At 40.2% G+C, this 23,241-nt stretch overlaps 4 protein-coding genes across 4 annotated transcripts; 2 read left to right on the top strand and 2 right to left on the bottom strand.

Annotated features, from left to right (window-relative positions):
• Positions 1 to 11,940: 11,940 nt before the first annotated feature.
• Positions 11,941 to 16,159, top strand: LOC134672905 (serine protease inhibitor swm-1-like). The gene is made up of 4 exons (XM_063530855.1): positions 11,941 to 12,249; positions 14,824 to 15,003; positions 15,651 to 15,845; positions 16,056 to 16,159. Exons 1-4 carry the CDS (start codon positions 12,171 to 12,173, stop codon positions 16,157 to 16,159), a joined length of 558 nt encoding a protein of 185 aa, XP_063386925.1. The 5' UTR covers positions 11,941 to 12,170.
• LOC134672773 (uncharacterized) lies at positions 12,328 to 13,718 on the bottom strand. Its single transcript, XM_063530715.1, has 3 exons — positions 13,553 to 13,718; positions 13,126 to 13,267; positions 12,328 to 12,478 (listed from the first exon to the last, which is right to left on the bottom strand). The coding sequence occupies exons 1-3, from the start codon at positions 13,599 to 13,601 to the stop codon at positions 12,361 to 12,363; spliced, it is 309 nt and encodes a 102-aa protein (XP_063386785.1). The 5' UTR covers positions 13,602 to 13,718; the 3' UTR covers positions 12,328 to 12,360.
• Positions 16,160 to 16,657: 498 nt separating the features above from the next.
• Positions 16,658 to 17,813, top strand: LOC134672772 (cysteine-rich venom protein 6-like). The gene is made up of 2 exons (XM_063530714.1): positions 16,658 to 16,760; positions 17,533 to 17,813. Exons 1-2 carry the CDS (start codon positions 16,673 to 16,675, stop codon positions 17,778 to 17,780), a joined length of 336 nt encoding a protein of 111 aa, XP_063386784.1. The 5' UTR covers positions 16,658 to 16,672; the 3' UTR covers positions 17,781 to 17,813.
• Positions 17,814 to 19,111: 1,298 nt separating this feature from the next.
• LOC134672771 (uncharacterized) lies at positions 19,112 to 22,719 on the bottom strand. The gene is made up of 3 exons (XM_063530712.1): positions 22,535 to 22,719; positions 20,262 to 20,350; positions 19,112 to 19,374 (listed from the first exon to the last, which is right to left on the bottom strand). Exons 1-3 carry the CDS (start codon positions 22,641 to 22,643, stop codon positions 19,159 to 19,161), a joined length of 414 nt encoding a protein of 137 aa, XP_063386782.1. The 5' UTR covers positions 22,644 to 22,719; the 3' UTR covers positions 19,112 to 19,158.
• Between the last annotated feature and the right edge of the window lie 522 nt (positions 22,720 to 23,241).

The raw sequence follows: 23,241 nt of genomic DNA, 5'->3' as shown, positions 1-23,241 counted from the left end.
AATACCGTTAACTGTTACCGTTAACCGTTAATTAAAAGGAAATTAAATTCTTTGACTGTAACACACTAAACATTAAAATATTATAATGCACAAATTTTGGTAAAAATTAAATCAAAACCAATAAGTCATAATAGGTAATGTTTTAATTTTTTTAATTCACCCTAATACTTTACTTTACCACAGATTGGGATTGAATTACAATATAGTATTTTTTTCTCTATGACTTTACTTATTAGCTACTGCGCGAAAAGCGTGGTTTCTTTACAAATACATTTACTTAACTTTCTAATGCATTCATATGATGACCAAATAGTGACGAAATTAGAGCTGTCACTAAAAAACTTTTGACACCTACGGCGTACCATAAACTCACTAGACCAACGAAGTTGTTATTCGTCTCATAACTCGACAGTTGCATTAGTCGTCTTATGTCACTTATGTTATGTGTTATGTTTATTATCTTATGATGTCCATTAGATACTCGGAGTAATTAACAATGGAGCCGCAATTAACAGGCGTTCCCCTCTGTCGAAAATAGGCGGCCAATGGTCAACCACATGTCAACCATATGTATGGACTGACGTTTATCTGACATGACGTACCTATACATTTGATGTGCCCCTCCCCCGCAAAAAACGGCAGACTATTTTGTACCGAAAATTTTAGACATGGCGTCTCCGTTGGTTATATCCTCTAAGATTAGATATGTCTAAAGAATTCTCAAAAAAGTTTAGGTTTAGCAAAACTGGTTTTTAGAGAAATAAGAAAATAATTTTATGCAATTTGATGTAGGTTATTCTCAGCAGAGCTATGCCCTGGTTGAATTTATAAAATGCATTGTTATTAATTATAGGAATAAGGACCAATAAGGACTTTATAAATTATTGTATGGAATTTCTTTTCACTCTTATATAATAAAATCTAAAAAAGTCAAACGAAAGCATAAACTAAGGATATATCAAGTTACAAGACTGATTTCTTCATTAGCCTGCACACTTCCACGTTAGTTCACTGTAATAAGCTTAATTCTTCAGATTTACATAATACTTCCGTTTTAATGTCTTCATTGTCTTTGTAGAGCAACTGGGTCTAGAGTTTTCAAGATTACCACTGAAAAACCGGAAGACAACCAAATCTAAACGGAATTGAAATTTTAATTCAAACTCAACTGCATCCGAATTAATTTGTACCCACAACTTTAATACTGCGTCCCACTCTACCTAAAAACAACCTTAACATACTATAAATAAGGATTCAATGACAGCATTCTAATAAACTATTCGGTCTAGGAAATTTGTCTTCCTACTTGCAATTGAAAATCGACCGAAACTTTTATGGAATAAAGTCCAATTTTAAAGTGCACTCTAATTCGATGCCGTTAGATCAAGGACAATTCGAAAAGCGACCTAACTAACCGGCCAATTCGAGTTTTAATTATTCGATCAGCTGTTTCTGGTATTATACTGAACTGCCAGTGACATTTTTGGTTGAAGAAATGTCACTTTTGTCACCTGTCATAGACCTAGTATTACATAGACCAGGGCTCTCCAAACCCCGGCCCGCGGACCAAATCCGGCCCGCGAAGCGTTCCAATCCGGCCCGCCGACACCGATCCAATCCGGCCCGCGGGAGCCAGGCTCCAGGTGTTTAGCCCTATCAGTATCAGTTCAGCAGCAACCAGATACACATCGTAGCACATCGGAAACAAATTGAATAACTCAGACTCGAATTGGTCTACTTCGAGATAAATATCATTACAGCTAACTGACCAAGAGTAATGCGAAAATCAACTCTTTGCAGATTGACATAAAGTTCCTTGTTGAAAGTTTAAGGCTACTGGAGTAGAATGTCTTGCATTTAAAATGGGGTGGCTCTGTGTTCGGATTTGAAGGGATTTGTCCTGAGAATTTTGGTAATGCTCAGAAAATCAGTTAAGGAGAGATAGTATTATGCAATACAAGAAATACAAATTAATTTAAATACGAAAAATTTAATTAGGTAGCAATCTTGAGTCCTTCCTCAAGGGACTTCATTTAATCTTGAATTTTTGACTTTCACTCGACAGAAAAAAATCACGAACATAGATATAAATAAAACTTTAAAAAATAATTTCTTTATTGTATCCATGTATGTACAACATTATAAGAAATATTAAATTACATAAATTACTAAAAGACATAAATAGGAATATAAAACTAAAACTAACTACAATTAAAATAATTAAAACTAAAAATTAAAAATACCTATCAAAATTTGGTGCCCTCGGGAGGGTGCCCAACACGCAGGCAGCGTTCCCGCGCTGGATTGCGATGGCAATTCGCTGTGCGAGAAAGCTGCCCGCGCGAGGGTCACCCGTTGCCTCCCTCAACCTTTTCCCAAGCTCCTTAAGGAGCATATGTGCGCCTCTGCCCCACGAACCAAGTGTCTCGACGCCAAATGCAACGAATTCGTATTGGGCGCCGAGACAGCTGTACTTGGCTACCTTTAGACGCTCCCGGGTGTCCGCCGCCGCGCCAGCACGCCTGCTGGTCGATGGGACGTAGGACGCCGCTAGCGTGTCAGCGCAAGTGGCGTCCCATACCAACGCACGACCCATCTTCCAGGGAATCAGTGACATCCCGTCAGGGCGCTTACCGTCGTTCCGCACTATTTGGGGCTCCAGAGCGGCGGGAACGCCGGCACTGACGAGCGCCCTTCTCAGGATGTCATTGAGGGCGGAATGGCGAGACAGGCGGCCGGCACCCGAAGAGCAGGCGAGCCCGTGGTGGCCGAGGCTATCCACTTCAGCGCCACATGAAGCACAGTTGTGGTCAGCACAGACAGCAACACCTAGCCGGAGACCAGCGGCTACGCGAAGCGTCTCTGGGTCTATAAAGGTGCCGGTGTTAGGCGAGGGATACGCGTGAAGCCACTGACCTGATTCTGGCCTAGATGAGGCCAGAAGCCTCGCTCGGTCCCTGCCTGTCGCGGTGTCCAGAAGTGTGTTTAAAGTATTTACTGATGCTATATCATCCCAGGCCCTTTGTATTTTCGGTCGAGACGGAAAATTTTGATTTGGTCCAACTAGCCAAGCATTCGAGGCCTCAACCAGGCACGCGATCTCGCAGTTTGTAGCCGGAGAGGCTTTGAGAATATTACCTGCGAGATCGGAGGTGCTATGAATGAATGAATTTAAAAAATGATAAAATGAATAATTATTTCTAGAAATGAGTGTTTCCAATGATAACGTCTCCGAGAACGGCACAAGGTGCATATATGTACTTCGATTAATTAGGGTTCCGTACCCAAAGGGTAAAACGGGACCCTATTACTAAGACTTCGCTGTCCGTCCGTCCGTCCGTCCGTCCGTCCGTCTGTCTGTCACCAGGCTGTATCTCACGAACCGTGATAGCTAGACAGTTGAAATTTTCACAGATGATGTATTTCTGTTGCCGCTATAACAACAAATACTAAAAACAGAATAAAATAATGATTTAAGTGGGGCTCCCATACAACAAACGTGATTTTTGACCAAAGTTAAGCAACGTCAGGCGTGGTCAGTACTTGGATGGGTGACCGTTTTCTTTTTGCATTTTTTCCGTTTTTTTTTTGCTTTTTGTACGGAACCCTTCGTGCGCGAGTCCGACTCGCACTTGCCCGGTTTTTTTTTGTTTTTGTTATGAAGATCATTTATTTACATACAAGGGGTCCCAGCGCGCACAAGTTGTTCTCAGACATCGCGAAGCGTATGGTTGACGTAACTGGTGACCGAAGAGCTGGCGGCTACCTCGCACAACGTATCAGCATTGCGATACAGCGAGGAAATGCCGCCAGCATCCTTGGTACAACGCCTCAAGTGCCTATTTTAGATTTTAGCTAGTTATCAATTTCGTTTAGTAGTACCACTGCATGTATCTTGTATTTAGATTAGTTTGAACTAAAATCTATAATTTATGCTCGCATCTTCGTTGTCTTTGTAAAGGGGTCCAACTTAGCTCTAAGGCGGTAGATCAGACCTCGCCTTTCCCATGTTTTAATTAAGTGGTCTTGTAAGGAGGTGAATTTATACAATTTCTACCAGACAACTTACAATCAAGTAAATGGAGGACCACCGATTTGAAATAAATTTAATTTTGACTGTACTTTTCTTTCAACAAGCAATAATATTATCGAGACAATTCTAACGAACAGAATTTTATCATATTGCCTACCTAATAATCCAAAAAACTAAGTATTTTCAAAACAATATATATACAGTGGTACAACTATACGAAATTAATAACTAGCTTAAATCTAAAATAGGCCCCTGAGGCATTGTACCAAGGATGTTGGCGGCATTTCCCCGCAGTGTCGCAATACTGATACGTTGTGCGAGGTAGCCGCCAGCTCTTCGGTCACCAGTTACGTCAACCGTGTAGTATTTTCTACATATAGTTTTCATCATTATAAATCCAATCTAGCTGGGAAATTATAGTTTCCTTCCTTGAAACTTTTGTTTAATCAATACCAAACCTTAATCCATGCGTATAAAGCTCAAACTCAAATTTACTTTAATTTTTTTCCGGTACTTGCAAGAACAAAGGAAATGGAAATTTACCTAGACGCAATAGAGTACCGATCCGCTTGACTGGGAAGACAAAAGATGGCGGAATGAAATAGTCGTTTTCATACTCAATAGATTGTCAAATAAACAGGACTTATTTATAGGAATAATAAGAGCCTTTGAATTTAGATAACAGGGAAGGAATTTGGATTTTTTCCCTTTTTTTATTCTTTGGGTAAGGGTAAAAACGGGACCCCATTACTAAGGCCCCACTGTCAGTCTGTCGGTCTGTCTGTCACCAAGCTGTATCTCATGAACCGTGATAGCTATACAGTTGAAATTTTTACAGATGATGTATTTCTGTAGCCGCTATAACAATAAATACTAAAAACAAAACAAAATAATTATTTAAGTGGGGCTCCCATACAACAAACGTGATTTTTTGCCGTATTTTGCGTAATGGTACGGAACCCTTCGTGCGCGAGTCCGACTCGCACTTGGCCGGTTTTTCTCCACTTATATGCAGTTTTGCTACAATGTTTTTACAATTTCTTTGATACAATTCTGCCATCGTGGACGCTTTACGTCGTCTCATTTGTGACGTGCGTTAATTTAATTATGAAATATTTTAGTAGCTCTGTTTTTCACGATTCACACACGGTTTTTTTATGCAAATTCATACACAACAGAGTTTTGCAAGCCAAATGCAGTTTTCATTGTGGTGTTTTTGCAGCTCTGATATATGGGCATGTTAATTGAGTTTGGTCCGTGTTTGTTATTAAATTTGTTAAATATTTGTTTGTTTTCGTGGTATAAATAGAGCCCGCCGTCCTTGTGTTTTTTCAAGAATAAAATATTATTACCCACAACGTAACAGAGATGGTACAGTCAGCATATAATATTTATTAGTGGATGAAACGGCGCGTCAAAAGTATTTTTACAATTCGCGTTCAAAAGTAACTATGTCTTACAGTCTTATTTCACTCCGTTCCCTAAAGCGGTACTTTAATTATCAATATAATATCTGACCTGTATATATATTGTATGTAAATAAATGATAAAAAAATTTATATCTGACCTTAATATATTAGTACTCTAGAGTCTAGTGCATCTAGTTCAAACCAATACACAATTTATTTAAAAAAGTAGAGACTAAAGTTTCCGATGGTGACATAAAAGGTGCCGCCCGCTTGCTGTTTTCTGACGATGCAGTAGCCCCACCTAACTCTGACACCCACAGCTCTACACAGCAAGCATCCACCTCCAGCTACAAACCTTTGCCTGCCTGATCCCCCACTGCCTGATGATCCAAACCTTATTGCTACCACACAGGATGTCCTTGGAGCCGTAATGTCTTTCCCCAATGGCTCTGCGGGAGGTCTGGATGGCCTGACTCCTCAGCACCTGAAAGATCTCCTGTGCAGCGGTTGTGGTGAAACTGGGGAAATTCTCTTAAAAGACCTGACGTGTCTTGTGAATATCATGCTGGCCGGTCAGGTCCCGGAGGATATCAGGGACGTCCTGTGTGGAGCTAACCTTTGTGCTTTAACAAAAAAAGATGGAGGCATCCGTCCCATTGCAGTTGGCACCACGCTCCGACGTCTTGCCGCCAAAATTGCCTGCCGGTCCATCCTTTCCAAGCTCACCCCAGAACTTCAGCCTATCCAACTGGGGTTTGGCTCAAAAAGTGGATGTGAAGCTGCCGTGCATGCTGTGAGAACATTTCTTGAGCATAATGCAGGAGAGGTCCAGCTGAAGGTGGATGTTTGCAATGCCTTCAATTCCGTGGACCGGGGCGCCTTGTTGACCCAAATAAAAGACAAAATTCCTTTGATATATAAATTCCTTTGGCAATGCTATAGTTCACCCTCAAAATTATTATATAAAACTAACGTTCTGGCATCCTCCGTAGGCTGTCAACAAGGCGACCCGCTCGGCCCGGCAATTTTTAGCCTCGCTATTCACCCCATAATTAAGACACTAAATTCAAAATTGAATATATGGTATTTAGATGACGGGACCCTTGGCGGCGAAGCGATTTCCGTCCTCGAAGATTTAAAAAAAATTAACATAGACCTGGAAGAAATTGGCCTCTCACTAAATTTTTCCAAATGCGAACTTTTTATTACAGATTCCTGTCCGGACAAGGACAATACAATCAACCTTTTTAGACAACTCGCCCCTGGTATCAAAATTGTAAACAAAGAATCGCTTCACCTCCTTGGCTGTCCCGTCTTAGACCAATCCTTTGAAAATTTCGTTGACTCAAAAATTCAAAATTTTACAGCTACATCACACCGCCTGGCCAAAATTAATCTACATTCAGCCTATTCGATCGTTAAGCATTGTCTTTTCGTTCCAAAATTCACGTATATTCTTCGCGGAACCCATCTTTGGAAGCACCCCAATTTGGTCTCAAAATTAGATACATTGGTAGTTGAAACACTCACATCCATCTTTAACATCTCTTTTGACGAAAGGTCTTGGACCCAGGCTAGCCTACCCATTAGGTTTGGCGGCCTGGGCATCCGCAAAATTTCTTGTGTATCCTTACCTGCGTTCTTGTCCTCGGTGCATGGTGCTCAAAGCCTTATAGGGAAAATACTAGGTCCTTCTATTGGATCTATAGAGGCCGCACACTGCTCCGAGGCCAAGAACGTCTGGTCTATAACCTGTCCCAACACAGACCTGCCTGAAAATCCCTGCTCGCAGAGGCAGTGGGACGAGCCGCTCTGTCAACTAGTACGGAAAAACCTTTTAGATACGTCACCTAGTTCGACAGACCGAGCTCGTCTCCTTGCGACTGCAGAGTGGGAGTCAGGTCTGTGGCTGCAGGCGCTACCCTCTCCAAACATTGGGACTTTTCTAGACAATACTACCTTCCGCCTAGCAGCTAGCTTACGTTTAGGGGCATCTACCAATCAGCCACATCGCTGTTAATGTGGCACCACGGTGGACATTCTTGGCCACCATGGCCTCTCATGTGCTCGAAGCGCTGGCAGGATTCCCCGCCATGCCAGTATAAATGATGTCCTCCGTCGGGCTCTTGTTAGTGCCAAAGTACCTGCAGTCCTTGAGCCCAGCGGTCTGGCCAGGGATGACGGCAAGAGACCCGACGGAATGACACTGGTGCCTTGGAGCATGGGTCGGCCGCTAGTTTGGGACGCTACTTGCGTTGATACCCTGGCACCGTCCCATGTTCCAAGCACCAAAGATTCTGCTGGCGCTGCGGCTTCCTCAACCGAAAGCCTCAAGCGCCGCAAATATGCCGCTCTGGGAAGCAGCTACATATTTGCGGCGTTTGGTGTCGAAACTTTGGGGCCGTGGGGGCCAAGTGCGCGTCGACTGTACAAAGACTTGTCGGCGCGCTTAATAGAGGCTTCTGGTGACCAGAGGGCTGGCCACTATTTCGCCCAGCGTATTAGCATCGCTATACAGCGGGGAAATACGGCCAGCCTTCTGGGCACCTTGCCCGTTGACGGCGACCTGGGGCAAATTTTTTATCTTTAGTTTTGTAAGTTTTATTATGTTTGTTTATTCCTTTCTTTGTTTTTATCAATAAATAATGCATGAGACGAAATAAAATTAGTTTCAAGCCGATATCAAATCATGATCAGATATTCAAAATCTGAATCCCTCTCTATATGATCATTGTATATGTACATATCGTACATACCGGGTGTGGCCTGTAACATGAGCAAATAATTAAAACATAGATTGTATTCCTCAAACGGTGACAAACTTTTCTTCAATAACTTTTAAAAATTATGAAGTACTTATTTAGACTCCCTTTTCTTCATACAAAATAAATATTTTCTTCAATGGACGCCATCGCCACGCCATATCATTATGATTGACGTTGCTTGTCACGCCTTAAACATAACACAATTCGCAATAATATAATAATAAATCATTTATTTCAAGTAAGTTACACTCATATCTTGGTTAGTAAAAAATATTCTAAAATAATGTATTAGTACAGTACTTAAAAACTACGAATTAATATTATATACATCTATATTTATAAACTATGAACTACATATTACATATTTTTCTTATCCGCTGAGTACGGCACATGTAGCCGACTGCAACGCAGCAAATAAGGGGAGTCCAGCCTGTCCCCTATCATCTTCATGATGATGTTGGGGCTGGCGCGAGTCCGGCGCACCAGAGATGCGGCCCTCTTGCGGATTGTGGCATAGAAGCAATCCACCCTGGCTTCGGCGAACATCCCTGATGCGCTACAGAAGCGCGGCAGCCCCATCATCACCCGGAACGCATTATTATACTGGACGCGGAGGGCTTCGTAGGCCCGCTTCGTATATGAGAGCCACAAACTGCACGAATACAGTGAGGTGCAGTAAGCTCTAAATAGAGTCACTTTCACCTCCCTGGTACAGCGCGCAAACTTGTGAGCAATCATATTCGCGCGGACCGACAGAGCCCTCCGTTCTCGCTCTATGTCTTTATCGTCTTTGAGGTCTGCCGTAACGATGTGGCCTAGATATTTAAATGTGTCCACCCTTTCGAGGACTGCCCCATTAAGTTTGATGGGTGTTACTTCGGCTGTTCTGCTACGGCCGACCTCAAAGACCATATATTTACTTTTCAATACATTGTATTTCAAGCCGTGAGTTTCAGCGTATGTCTCACAAACCTCCAGCAGCCTACGTATGCCACCAACCGATGCGCTTAGCAGAACCATATCGTCTGCATAACTAATATTATTAACGCAGACATCGTCGATATGACATCCGATATGCATTCCGCTAAGCGCATCCAGGAGCTCATTCATATATAGGTTAAATAGAGTTGGCGAGCTCAACCCCCCCTGTCTCACCCCACACTCCAACCTATACGGGTCTGAAAGCACGTCTGCCCATCTAACGCAGTTGACTTGGTTTCCATACCAGTACCTGAAGATGCTGACTAGTCCAGATGGAAGTTTAATGTCTTCGAGTTTCTTCCATAAAATCTTGTAGGAAACCAAGTCAAATGCCTTAGATAGGTCGAGGAAGCAGGCGTATACAGGGGAATTTCTATTTACGTAATACTTGATAGTGTGCTTAAGAGCCAATATTGCATTTTCTGTGGATAATCCTTGTCTGAAACCAAACTGGCTGTGATTTAATGCCACATACTCGTTTAATCGTGTGTTAAGCACACTATCAAATACTTTAGCTATTACAGTTGCGAGTGATATCGGCCTATAGTTATTTACATCGGACAGATCTCCCGTTTTATTCTTTACTATAGGTACAACTATCGTTCGCATTAAGTCGTCAGGCAGATAAGAATGCGTTACACACAGATTAAACAGCATTGCTAACACTCGCGCTAAATGGGGACCTGCGTGCTGGAGATGCTCAATGCTGAGACAATCATGACCCGGTGATTTGCCACGAGTCATTGACTTTATAGCTTTCTCCACCTCCCGGACAGTGATCACCGGGCATGGTATGTTTGTCTCAGCATTGCTTATCTCTGCTTCCCTCGAGATTAAAGCAGACTTCACAAAAAAGTGATTTTTAAAAATATTTGAAATGCACCTTTTGTTGCTTTCACTGTTAACACACACAGGCAGGCCAGACCGAAAGTTCAAACTATTTGTAGCCTTCCAAAATGTTCGAAAATCTTTCTTTGAGTGATGAGAGGCTATTAAGTCCATTTTGATTTGATGCTGGTGATCCTGGCACCATTTCAACCATGACTTGAATATTTTTCGGCTCTCGCACATCTGCTCAAAGAAGTATCCAGATTTAGGCTTTCCCTGCAAATTCCACTCGTGAAATCTCGCTCTGGCCACCCTGTGAGCTTCACCCACATGTCTGTTCCATCCTACCAGCCTATTCCTATTTTTAAGATTTCTACCTGTCCAACTTGCGGAAGCGGCTCCTTTAAGGACACACACTATATTAGAGTACATTGCGTTAATAATTTCTTTATGGCTTAATATATTGCAGTAATCACTGGCACATGTTGTGAATTCTACAGGAAAATTAATGTTTTTTAAATTATTATGACATTCTTGGGTGTAATCACTGACCTGTTCGTCCGTTCTTTCCCCCCACATAATGGACTGATCAAAACCACTGCTAGTATTATTTAATCTGGGCGTCAATATATTTAAATCAAACGTGAGTATTATGGGGAAATGATCAGACCACGTGACACTATAGTCAACATATACATTTCGAATCGATGGCAAAGCAGATTGCGTTACAACAAAGTGATCTAACCAGCGCCTACATTGGTGAGCGTCACTAATATAAGTGTAAGTATCTGACAAAACACCTAACATATTTATGTCAACACAGCACCAGTCCTGTTCACAGCAGTAACTTAATAATTCGTTATAAAAAGGTTCGTGAGGGTGCGCGTTAAAGTCTCCCATTAAATACACAGATTCTAAGTTATTATCACTAATAATAGCACTCACCGCGCTGAGGCAATCCGTAAATTCTGGAAGGTTTACCGAATTATCCGTTGGCATGTACACGTTAATCACTAAAAATGGTCGATCACTAGTGACCACCTTGATTGCACACACACGAGGATTTCCGCATATAACCACACTCACATCAGTGAACATCGCGCTCCTCCAGAGTATACCGACACCTCCGTGCGGGCGTCCCCTCACCATGCCCGCCGTAGTGTCGATCGCCGAGGTCCCCGTGGAACAAAAGTTGTAATCTATGGTGTTCAGATATGCGATCTCATCCGGGTATAACCAAGTTTCCTGTAGACCAATAATATCCGACATTTGACATAATTGCTTAATACTGTCAACAGAGCGTTTAACGTTTTTACAGTTAAAACTGGTTATTGTACATTTATTAGGCATATTAAGCATATTAAACATGCAAGCAATACATTGCGTCTTGGAATAAACTTTAAAGTGTATTAAAAAGCAAACCACAAGTTATTTTTAAAAGTCGCTGAACAAATGTTGGTCAGTGTGAGGAGTATAGCCTACAGTTAAATTTTTTGCTCATATCACAGGCCACACCCGGTATATATTAATCTCGTAAAGTAGCCCTTCCATGCACTTTAACCTGATTGAGTGACGCAGAAACGTACGGTGTTTGCCAATGTATTATATTACGGTTTATATCGAACCATGGTTCAACCGGTTTAAAAATGGTTTCAGTGAACTTTCGTTTTTTTTAATATTTTTTACTTACGAAGAATAATATGTTTCATATTTCAAGGTTCTACCTTCTATGGCAGGGTTTCTTAAAGGATGGCCCACGCTAGACCGGGCCGGGCCTTACGCGCTTCGTTTTATATGGAAAGCAACCTGTCATGTTATAGAAAAGTAAGCGACGGAAACTCCGGTCCGGGCACGGCCCGGTCTAACGTGAGTCATTCTTTAAGCGCGTTTTTTTTTCTATTCACCCATGGAGTTGGTTCCATTTACCCCGTTATTGTTTATTATAGTTTTTACAAACAATAAACATTGCGAAACATTTTATCAATTAAATTGCTCAATCTTGCTCCACATTAACGCACCGACGATTCAAGGATGTCACATTTTTTACACACCAGATATCCATTCAACCAGAAAAAGGTCATTTCGAAGCCTAGTGCACTAAACTTGGTTTGTTATTCTGTCTCTGAACATCACTGAAACAAGTCGCTTTGAAAAATGTCGAAATTCACGGGAAATATTGTTTTTATTTACTGTTGTGTGGTTACCCTAGTGGTAGGGGTGTACATTGCCAAAGGTAAGTTAAATTGTTGTTAACTTTTATTTTATATGAGTGTTTATGTCAGAATCCAAATATTGAACAGTTTTTTGTTTTATTACCTGCAGTAATTTATTTTAAATTTTAATTTTATCTAAAATAGACAAAGTCCATTGGCAACTTAGCCAGGGTTTTCATGAAGTATTGGTCTCTGCAGCTGTATGCTGCCACACACGGTCCGTCAGGATAAGCTCGTACCGTTTCATGCCTGAAAGCAAATATTCATTTATGTATGTAATTGTAATTTTTTCATACTTACCTACTTGAAAATACCAGTATATACGTGACGTAATCTGCCCCACCATGAACCGCAAATCTCGATAACAGCATTTTTTTTAAATATCACGGCCCGCTGATGGTAATCGGTCGCCGTAGCCTATAGACACAAGCATCAACATCAACATCAACATCAACATTTGTGGTCGGTACTCGTCTAACATGTGTACTACTCGTAGAACATACACGATCTGTAGTTCTCGTCGTACATAAGTCTTCGGTGGCTTACGTCTTTCGGTTAACACAGGATGAGTAGGATGACCGATGAATGATCCAGCCTTCTAGCTGTTATTCTAGTTCTGACTTTGTGGTCGTTACTCGTCCAGCAAGTGTACTCGTAGAACATGCACGTCGCACGATTTGTAGTTCTATAGTTAAGAGTGACCGAGATAACACTAGCTTTAATGATTACTTGCAAACGCAACCACCCCAGCAGTGGTCGAGCCTCTTAGCTGGTGTTCTACTTCTGACTTTATGGTCGTTACTCGTCCAGCAAGTGTACTCGTAGAACATGCACGTTGCACGATTTGTAGTTCTATAGTTAAGAGTGACAGAGATAGCACTAGCTTTAATGATTACTTGCAAACGCAGCCGCCCCAGCAGTGATCGAGCCTCTTAGCTGGTGTTCTACTTCTGACTTTGTGGTCGTTACTCGTCCAGCAAGTGTACTCCTCATAGAACATGCACGATTTGTAGTTCTCGCCGTAAGGACAGTCGTGTGCTGAAATAATTTCAAGGGGTATATTATGGGGTATATTTCATATACGAGTATAGAGTTACACAGGGTGATTTTGGGGTCGTATCCAAAATTACCTAAATAGGACTTTTAAAGGGGCCCACTGATTACCAGTCCATTGGATGATATCGGCCTGTCAGTTGAAAGCAAACTTTGACAGTTCCGAACAACTGACAGACTGATATCGTCCGGCGAACTGGTAATCTGTGGGCCCCTGAAGAATAAAGTGTGGTTTCAATCTCAATGACGTATAAGCTTAAAGGTACTTACTTAACATCACACCAGAGGCATACCCAACAAGTAAAGAAATAAACCACATCTTAACCAGAAATAATTTGCCGCTTACGTTACAGCACCAGAAAATTTCTATTATAAACTCAAAAGCATTGAAAACGAGTCACTCGTGGCAAATCCGGTTTTCATTGATCCCGAGTGTAGGAAACTCAAGCGTCAGGGCGTCACATAGATTTTCACCAAAGTTTTTTTTTATAAAACTTAACTATATTTATTCATCTATTTTTTTGATTATCTATTCAAAGTGTGATTTTTATTATGCATAAGTTATGAATCTCACGAGTAGGTGTCAAATACACACACGCTAGTTACACTTTTTGAAAACAACACGGCAATCATTCGACAATCATAAACTTCGATCCAAAGCAATTTGTGCATTTAGAATTCAATTAAGTAGTAAAAACCAATTTGACTGATTAGTTCTGGTATGATGTTCACGCTCGATGGATCTTTTCTCGTGGTCGTTTGTTTTTTTTCTCGTAAATCTGTACTACTGTGGAAGTTTCTGGTTGACAGGTCGTTAAATTCTTTAGTCGCTACGTGGGTACTTCGAAGACAGTTCATGAAATTCTCTTTGTAAATGAAACTTGGCATTTCTGGTAATAGATGGAAGTCAAATTTATTTTAAAAAATAAGTTTTAGATTTAGCATTTTATAATTTTCAATGAATTTAACTAGACCACCTGTAACATTTCCTAAACTGCAAATACGTTATGTCTATTGTTATGTAATTAAGTACCTGCTAAAAAGTAGTAAGAAGTAAGGGATAGAAAACACCCGAGACTCTAGAACAAATATCCGTACCCAGATTTCAGAGCCCATCAAGGTGCACACTAGCGATAGCGCCACTGCTAAATAATCGTGATTATTTAAATTTAACGAAAGATTATAAAAAAGGGGGCCGCTACGTACTGTATTTTGTCTTTAAGTACCATTTGAATACATGAACTCAAACCAAGAACGGCTGTTTTAACTTTGGACGCATAGATTGACGAACCCAGCAACATAAAAACTAGTTTGATGTATTCAAAGAGTACTTAAATAGAAAATACAGCTTATATTTTAATAAACACGATTATTTAGCAGTGGCGCTAGTGTGCACGTTGATGGGCTCTTAAACGTAGGACCATCGGCTGCATACGCAGAGTCACTATCGACTAGTCATACAGTTATCTCTGCAGCGCACTGTACTTCTTCTCAGTCTACCGCTTGCCCTACTCCTATTCAAACAAAATTTCCCATTTCAGAAGAATGTCCTCCAAACGAAGAGTACCTCCTCTGCGGCACTGCCTGCCCCTTCAACTGCTCCAACCCTGGGCCGGTTCCTGTCAGCTGTTCTGATGACTGCATCGAGGGCTGCTTCTGCAAGTCTGGCTTCCTGAGGAACGATACTGGAGAGTGTGTTAACGCTGATGAGTGCATTGGAGGTAATTATTTAAACAGAATTCCCCATTTTAGAAGAATGTCCTCTAAACGAAGAGTATACCTCCTCTGCGGCACCGCCTGCCCCTTCAACTGCTCAAACCCTGGGACGCTTCCTGTCAGCTGCTTTGCTGGGCTGCTTCTGCAAGTCTGGCTTCCTGAGGAATGATATTGGAGTGTGTGTTAATGCTGATGAGTACATCGGAGGTATGTATTTATTTAGAAGTATAATTTTTCTGTTCTCTGGCCGGAAAACGTAAATTTTCGGCCTTGCGCTAAACGAATTTGCCGCTTTCCGTCGAATAGAAAAAAGAAAGCTTCAGATCACATGCTTATCATATTACTTTACTGGCCTAGGTATGTAATATACTATTTTAGTTTCGTTTCTAATTAAACAAGCGTACGACCTATAGGGTTGTAAACTGATATCATCGTGTATGGATGGAGTAGAATTTACATTAACAGTCTGCATTGTTCACCTGCACAGACTGATTTTGTATGACCGTTTTGATGATATGGCTAACCGATAATTTCATGGAATGATAACCACATCATGAAATGACCGATTCGATCGATCAATCTGACCTCTGCATTAATATGCCTTAAAGCATAGCAAACTTTATTAATTTTTCAACATTTTTATGCTTCACAGAAACCAACCCAATCTGCTCAGCCAACGAAGAGTTCCTCGCTTGCGGCACAGCCTGCGCGCGCACCTGCACCGACCCTGAGCCCTTGAACTGTGGTCTGGCCTGCAGTATGGGCTGCTTCTGCAAGTCGGGATACGTCAGGGACCAGAAGACGAACAAGTGTGTGACGTTGGACAAGTGTCCAGTTTCCCCTGTTGGTAAGTGGACAATGTAATAACAGCGTGTTATGTCTCGGACACTAAACTGTGGTCTAGCCTGCAGTATGGGGTGCTTCTCCAAGTCAGGATATGTCAGCGATCGGAAGACGAACAAATGTGTCACGTTGGACAAATGTCCAGTTTCCCCTGTTGGTAAGTGGACAGTGTAATAACAGCGTGTAATGACTCGGACACTTAACTGTGGTCTAGCCTGCAGTATGGGGTGCTTCTGCAAGTTAGGATATGTCAGGGATCGGAAGACGAACAAATGTGTCACGTTGGACAAATGTCCTATTTCCCCTGTTGGAAAGTAGACCGTGTAACAGCGTGTAATGACTCGGAGACTAAACTGTGGTCTAGCCTGTAGTATGGGGTTCTTTTGCTAGTCGGAATACGTCAGGGATCAGAAGACGAACAAATGTGTCACGTTGGACAAATGTCCAGTTTCCCCTGTTGGTAAGTGGACAATGTATTAACAGCGTGTAATGTCTCGGACACTAAACTGTGGTCTAGCCTGCAGTATGGGGTGCTTCTGCAAGTCGGGATACGTCAGGGATCAGAAGACGAACAAGTGTGTGACGTTGGACAAATGTCCAGTTTCCCCTGTTGGTAAGTGGACAATGTAATAACAGCGTGTAATGTCTCGGATACTAAACTGTGGTCTAGCCTGCAGTACGGGGTGCTTCTGCAAGTCGGGATACGTCAGGGATCAGAAGACGAACAAGTGTGTGACGTTGGACAAATGTCCAGTTTCCCCTGTTGGTAAGTGGACAATGTAATAACAGCGTGTAATGTCTCGGACACTAAACTGTGGTCTAGCCTGCAGTATGGGGTGCTTCTGCAAGTCGGGATACGTCAGGGATCAGAAGACGAACAAATGTGTCACGTTGGACAAATGTCCAGTTTCCCCTGTTGGTAAGTGGACAGTGTAATAACAGCGTGTAATGACTCGAACACTAAACTGTGGTCTAGCCTGCAGTATGGGGTGCTTCTGCAAGTCAGGATATGTCAGGGATCAGAAGACGAACAAATGAGTGACGTTGGACAAATACCCAGTTTTCCTTGTTGGTAACTAGACACAACGGCTTGTATAATGACTCGGAATCTAAACTATAATGACTCGCAGAATTCTGTGGTCTAGCCTGTATGTAGTATGGGGTGCTTCTGCAAGTCAGGATATGTCAGGGATCAGAAGTTGAACAAATGTCCAATTTCACCTGTTGGTAAGTTATAATACGAACAAAAAACAGAAGACGATCAAATGTGTGACATTCGAAAAATGTCCAGTTGGTAAGTTACCAGCATTAATGGCGAAGGTTGTTAGTTAGCATGGATTGGTAACATGAGTTCCTTCCTCGAGATACCTAAAAACAGAATATGAGTTACTTTTACAATGTTGTCGTTTGCTCGAGTGTTAAGCAAGATTGATGAAGAATTAAACTTTGTTTAACGAGATTATTTGTCATCATGATCCTATCCTAACTAGGATCTCACCCTTATATCTCATAATACTGGACGGAAGCATCTATAGGAAATAGAAAATTGGAACTCTAGAATTTTACCTAATCAAACCTATATTTAAATTTTTTGTTTTATCGACCGTGGCAGAAATCGCATGCTGTCATTTAAATAAGTAGACGCAGTAGATCGTGGGATTCACTAAAATGAAGTTATTTCTTGCTTCCAGAACCATGTCTTAACCAGAACGAGGTCTACGACCTATGCCTAGCCGGCTGCGAGCCCTCCTGCGACAACCCTACCCCAATCTGTAGTAAGAAGTGCACCGGGGGCTGCGTCTGCGCACCCGGTCTGCTCCGCGACGGGTTTGGGGACTGCGTCAGTGTGGACAAGTGTGGAAATGGCACAAGCCCTGATGGCGCGCTCAAGCAGTACATGGACATTATTAGTAAAATTATGACTTTGTCCAAACCGTAGATAAGTTTCTTTAAGAATTTCATATAATTATAGTATGTATATGTAAAATAATCTCTCTTTGTTATAATTAGGGTGTGACTGTCTCTTTGTGTAACGGATCCATAGATAAACGTTAGTATTATTGATATAAGACTCTGCGCCACTTGCACCATCCCACTAACCCGGGGTTAAGCAGTTAAACCGTTAACCTAGTGTCAAATTGTACTGGTAACCATGGGAACTCCAGGTTTAACCGGTTAACCCCGGGTTAATGAGGTGGTGCAAGTGGGACATAAAGTAAGATAAATAGCTGAACAATGAAAATAAATACTTCAAAAATATTTTCACTTATTTTATTTGCTTGAAATAGAAAATAGGATTACTTAAATGATACAATAACATAATTATTGAATATTTTCATCTAATGAAACATAACTGGTGTAATATAAAAAAATATAATAATATACTGTTGCACTTGATCGAGGAGGTGTTTTTCATTGGTAGTGTTATGACATTAGCCATCTGTAACAATAAAAATCTAGTTATTATAAAAAAAAAAAAATAAAAAAAAAAAAAAAAAAACGATTATAACGAGCTTTAATATATTTTGGTTTTTAGGCACGAGGGTTAAACAATTTTTTTTAAGTAGGTATATATGTTGAATATTTCAGTAAGTACCTATTTAAGGTTAGCTGCAATGGAACTAAGTAATTGCACTCTTTTAGTGATTGTAAATGATGGAATGTAGATAATATTTCAAATTCCAAAAGTAAGTACACCAACTATACCTGGAGAATGGACCTTCGTCCAATTAAATGAATAAACGATAAGTAAAATAAGAAGAAGGATTTGCCACAAAATTTATTCTTCAATACGAAATTAAAGACTAATATAAACGAAAAAAAAACTCGGTCCATGGCGGTTAATTTCTGATCGTACCTTGTATCGCCATCTGTTGGCGAAATAAGGTATCAAACCTACATTAAGACAATAAGCGCCATCTATTGACTACGCTTTGAATTATAATGCCAATAGGCTGACTTCAGTTATCGCTGAACCAAGCTTTTCTGCCCGTAACATGAGTTTGTATTTAGTTCATGCATGTCATCATAGATGGCTCTGTTGACAAAATTAAATGGTTCGACATGCTCTCTTAACCGGTTCTTTTTACTTTTTTGGCACAAAAAAATCTAAGAAAGAAAGAAAAGTACAGTCAAAAATATATAAGTGGAACAATTACTGTCTTGGGTGAGACTTTCGCAGACGTTTCTGCTTGTTAATAATTATAATAAGTTCAGTTAACGTCTTAGTTACGACGTGTTTTTTTTTTAATAATTACTGCTTGCTGAATCAAACATGTATTTCTCTCTATTCAAAAACGAAACTAACTATAACTAACCTAGCACCCGCCACACGACACAGCCGTCACCTTTTTGTACTCGTCCTCTCGTATTCCGTACGCCAAGTATGAATAAGACAGGAATTCGGAACGGTTCGACGACAGTCGGAACACCATGCTTCTGGAGCCTGTGGAGCCCGACGTGACGCAGAAGTCCACTTCGCCTAGTGCGTCCACTGTGGCGGAGACTTCGAGGTACGATATTACGTAGTTATTCTGAAATGAAAAGAAAAATATGTAAAGCAAAAATCAAACACAATCGTGCAGAATGCAGATCCTTGGTCACTTGGTGCACAAATAACTATTGTCATTTTGTTGTTGTTTTGGGTATTAAGCCTGATGTGCACATCGGCTGCGTGTGCGTGACGTGCACGTGCGCGTGCGGCGTTGTAGTATACAGATCCTTATGAGAGACGGCACACCGCTGAGTGACGTGTGCGTGTGCGGCTCCAACATTTTAGCGCACGCACGCACGCACGCACACGCAAGCCGGGGTGCACGGTGCACAGGCCTTTAGAAGGGAGGCCACAAGCAGGGCTCGGAACCGGTATTTTTAAAAAACCCCCAAATAGACCAATATATTGAATTATTTTATGCTCTTTACGTAAGACTGGATCATGTATTTAGGTAACGAATTTGTGTTATCAGATTGGCCAATTAAAAAAGAAATAATAAACCAAAGAACGAAAAAGAACGTAATAATACCGGTATTTTTGTATGGCGCAAAAACCGGTTTCCGAGCCCTGGCCACAAGTCGAGTAGTCACGACCCTCAATACTGAGGAATACGTCCTAATCCTCCTCGGATTAATTTTGGACACAAACTTTAACCGTTTTACTCTCTATGAGTCTACAACTTATTTCAAAAAAAAAATTGTAAAGAAGTTGTGCTGTAATTTTCTAGTAGGTTGTTATGTTTTAGGATTAAACTTAATTTTTAAATAGGTACATTTCTTATTTACCATACCTAACTAATACAAACCAACCGCCTCAGTTAAACATTAGCCTATTGCCTATAGCGTATCCGTTACCTCGGGATTAAAAAATGGGGGGATATATATTTGACATATTGCAAAACATTATAGGTAATAATGGAATAATTACCTTAGCGGTGGCGGTGACAGTGACGAAGAACGGATCGTAATTGTTACGATGACGGTAGCGGTCGGACCCTCCGACCATTGGAAGAGAATCTGAAAATATGAGGTAATAGTTTAATCTTCTTTCAGAGGTAATTTTAAACGAATTAATGTATACTTACAATTTATTTGCTGATTATTATGTGTGACCATGTTCAGAACAAACTCATATTTTTTTATGTATTACTAGTAGAGTTTTATTTACCCGGTTATTTATTTTATTATAACTTTAGCAGGCTATATACGTATTTTATATATTTAGCTGGTTATGTTTGTGAAGTATTACTGTAGCGTTCTTAAAAGTACTGAGTCGATTTTGGTGATTGAGGTGTTAATTTAATTTAATTTTGACTATATTTTTAATCATCTTTAAAAAAGAAGGGGGATATACTATACTACTACATACTTACCCCCTTATTCATAAAACATTTAGTTAAATTATGTTTTATCCCTTTCTTACAAATACATACGCCAAAATGACAGATAAAGACAAACGATTATACGCTAATTGAGGTTTGTAGCGCGTTTATTAATAAATGGGTTAGTAGTTCAAACGTTATCGTTTTCTTTCTAACTTATATGAATAAATGAATTTATTTATTACAGACCACATTATTCCACATATTGCTAGTTCTGAACTAAATCTACTTATCTACATGTTAGTTTACTAGTAATAAATATAGTAGTGGACCCTATAATGGACGTGGAACCAGTAATGGGACAAAAAACCACAATTCCTCTAAAATAAGTATCTAAAAGTAGTTTATAAACACTGGACATGTTTTTATCATAAATAAGAGTCCCAGAGCTGTTTATGTTTCAATTTTTATTAAATTCGGTTATTTTTTAAGAAATCTGCGTCAACCCAAAAGTGGTCGTGTCACTGAAAAAAAATACCACTACGAATTCTTAACAACTTCGTTAAGAGAGGTGAGTTAATTTATTAAATTTTAATTAATTAATACTTGATGAAAACTAGAATGTGTTTTGTTAATTGCATTTACCATGAGATAAGGTATACAACACACTATGTTGTGACTCCACCGATGTAAAAAAAATAGTGGTATTTGGCGCAATCTCATTATAGGAGCTGTAAAACTGCATACCTCCTATGATGGGACAATTTACATAATGATGCTTGCCATGCTATAATTTCATGTTTAAACAATACAGAAGTAAAATGTAGTTGCAAAATATGTCAATTAACTTGCCCTGTTAGTCAGTGTGGGTCAAATCTTGGTAGCTGAATTTGAGCCATTTTTCGATTTCCGATTCAGTTGAAATTTTGTGTAAGTACGTAATTAAGTATGTAAATCGGATGATAATGCAATATTATGATAACATGGACCTGATCTGATGATGGAGACAGGAGGTGGCCATGTGAACTTTATCGCAATAAACCCTAACTAATTGTGTTTGGGTATATTGGAATTGTCTCGATGGATCTAATACAATAATAATTGGCTCTGGAAAGAAAAATACATTCAGCGATAAAAGCTTATACCAAAAATTGATTTTTTTGCCATAACTTATTCCCCATTTCAATATTTTATACTGATAGAGCAATGTCCATTATAGGGGGCCCATTACTGGATCCACGTCCATTACCGGGGGCCCATTACTGGAGCTTTGGTGTCCATGACTGGAGAAAAAAGACATAGTTTTAATTTGTTAAGTATGTGGAAACTCATTGCAGTATCTTTGATACAACACGCCTAAAACATGAAAGACGGATAGGACTTTCATCTTTTAACACGCTAAGCGGTAGACCATTTACATGTATAAGGGAAATATCATAAATACTCCAAATTTCCTCTTAAATGTCCCATGACTGGTGCTGTTACTATACTTATATGAAAATGATTTGGTCCTCTGGCTCATTTTGCACATCAGAGGACAATCAAACTTATTGGCTGTCATGCTTAAGATGCTGTTGCCATAAGTAGTGTTTAGTTTTAAGTTTATAAAATACATTATGTATGTTAGTCTGTAAGGTATTTGTAATATGGGCCTTGTTGCCTGAATTTAAAAAAATATTACCCCATTAAAAATTTCACTCTCTCTCTCTTCCTAGCTATCCATCCCACATGGTGGTGGGGTCAGCTTTCCTGCTTAACCTTCTCCACTTCGCCCTATCCACGACATCATCCACCTCATCATCCATTAAAAATTTCACTCATTACATTAAATGCAATTATAAGTATACTCACTAAACTAAATTTCTAGCTATGTACTTACGGTCATATTCGATTCCAACTTTGAACTTCTTCGTCTCATACGTCTGAGGTAGTGACGTCACACCCAAACTGCCCACAGCCAACACCACCAGAATTATTCTCCCCAACATATTGCGACAAACACTAAAACAATACTGACATTCCAATAAGATGAACGAACGATTTACACTTTACAATCGAGCTCACAAACATCTGTACAGGCTAACGTTCCAAAAATATGTTTACACGCCTCTAAAACACTGATAATATGGTTAGATAACATATTTTTGGTAAGTTGGGTTGTATAGATGTTTGTGAACTCGACCGTATAAGAAGTCATTGCAAAATGGACGTTAATACAAAGTGATAGAGATGCGATAAACTTTATCATGTTTTATCTAATTTCGGATGTCAGTTGGATTTCCTCTTATAGGTGATAGAGTGAAGTGTCGTAATGTTATCTGAAGATAATCTTTTGCAACTGGATATTTGAGAAAACGTATGTGTGTCATTGTCGAATGATAAGTTTTCGAGTAATTTTCATTCGATAGCGTGACGTGACGTACGCGTTTGCGTTAAGTTTTGTATGGGATTTTGAGTTTCCAAAACGTCCCGCTTGGCGCGCTGTTCAAAATCCCATACAAAAATGGACATAACGCAAACGCGAACGCTCGTAACGCTATCGAATGAAATTTACATTACACTAGGGATTCAGAAACAAAAGCGTGT

The sequence above is a fragment of the Cydia fagiglandana genome, chromosome 17 (assembly GCF_963556715.1).
Source record: "Cydia fagiglandana chromosome 17, ilCydFagi1.1, whole genome shotgun sequence".
In the NCBI taxonomy this organism is placed as follows: Eukaryota; Metazoa; Arthropoda; class Insecta; order Lepidoptera; family Tortricidae; genus Cydia; species Cydia fagiglandana.
This window is presented reverse-complemented; position numbering and strand designations above follow the sequence as displayed.

Excerpts from the sequence above, each read along its gene's own strand:
- LOC134672905 (XM_063530855.1), top strand. The coding sequence starts at position 12,171 with ATGTCGAAATTCACGGGAAATATTGTTTTTATTTACTGTTGTGTGGTT. Across the intron at positions 12,250-14,823 it reads AGGGGTGTACATTGCCAAAG|AAGAATGTCCTCCAAACGAA; the intron begins GTAAGTTAAATT and ends TTCCCATTTCAG. Across the intron at positions 15,846-16,055 it reads GTGTCCAGTTTCCCCTGTTG|CCTGCAGTATGGGGTGCTTC; the intron begins GTAAGTGGACAA and ends ACTGTGGTCTAG.
- LOC134672773 (XM_063530715.1), bottom strand. The coding sequence starts at position 13,601 with ATGTGGTTTATTTCTTTACTTGTTGGGTATGCCTCTGGTGTGATGTTA. Across the intron at positions 13,268-13,552 it reads TGCCTCTGGTGTGATGTTAA|CACACGACTGTCCTTACGGC; the intron begins GTAAGTACCTTT and ends AAATTATTTCAG. Across the intron at positions 12,479-13,125 it reads TGGGGCGGCTGCGTTTGCAA|GCATGAAACGGTACGAGCTT; the intron begins GTAATCATTAAA and ends ATTTGCTTTCAG.
- LOC134672772 (XM_063530714.1), top strand. The coding sequence starts at position 16,673 with ATGGGGTGCTTCTGCAAGTCGGGATACGTCAGGGATCAGAAGACGAAC. Across the intron at positions 16,761-17,532 it reads ATGTCCAGTTTCCCCTGTTG|AACCATGTCTTAACCAGAAC; the intron begins GTAAGTGGACAG and ends TCTTGCTTCCAG.
- LOC134672771 (XM_063530712.1), bottom strand. The coding sequence starts at position 22,643 with ATGTTGGGGAGAATAATTCTGGTGGTGTTGGCTGTGGGCAGTTTGGGT. Across the intron at positions 20,351-22,534 it reads AGTTGGAATCGAATATGACC|ATTCTCTTCCAATGGTCGGA; the intron begins GTAAGTACATAG and ends TCATATTTTCAG. Across the intron at positions 19,375-20,261 it reads CTGTCACCGCCACCGCTAAG|AATAACTACGTAATATCGTA; the intron begins GTAATTATTCCA and ends TTTTCATTTCAG.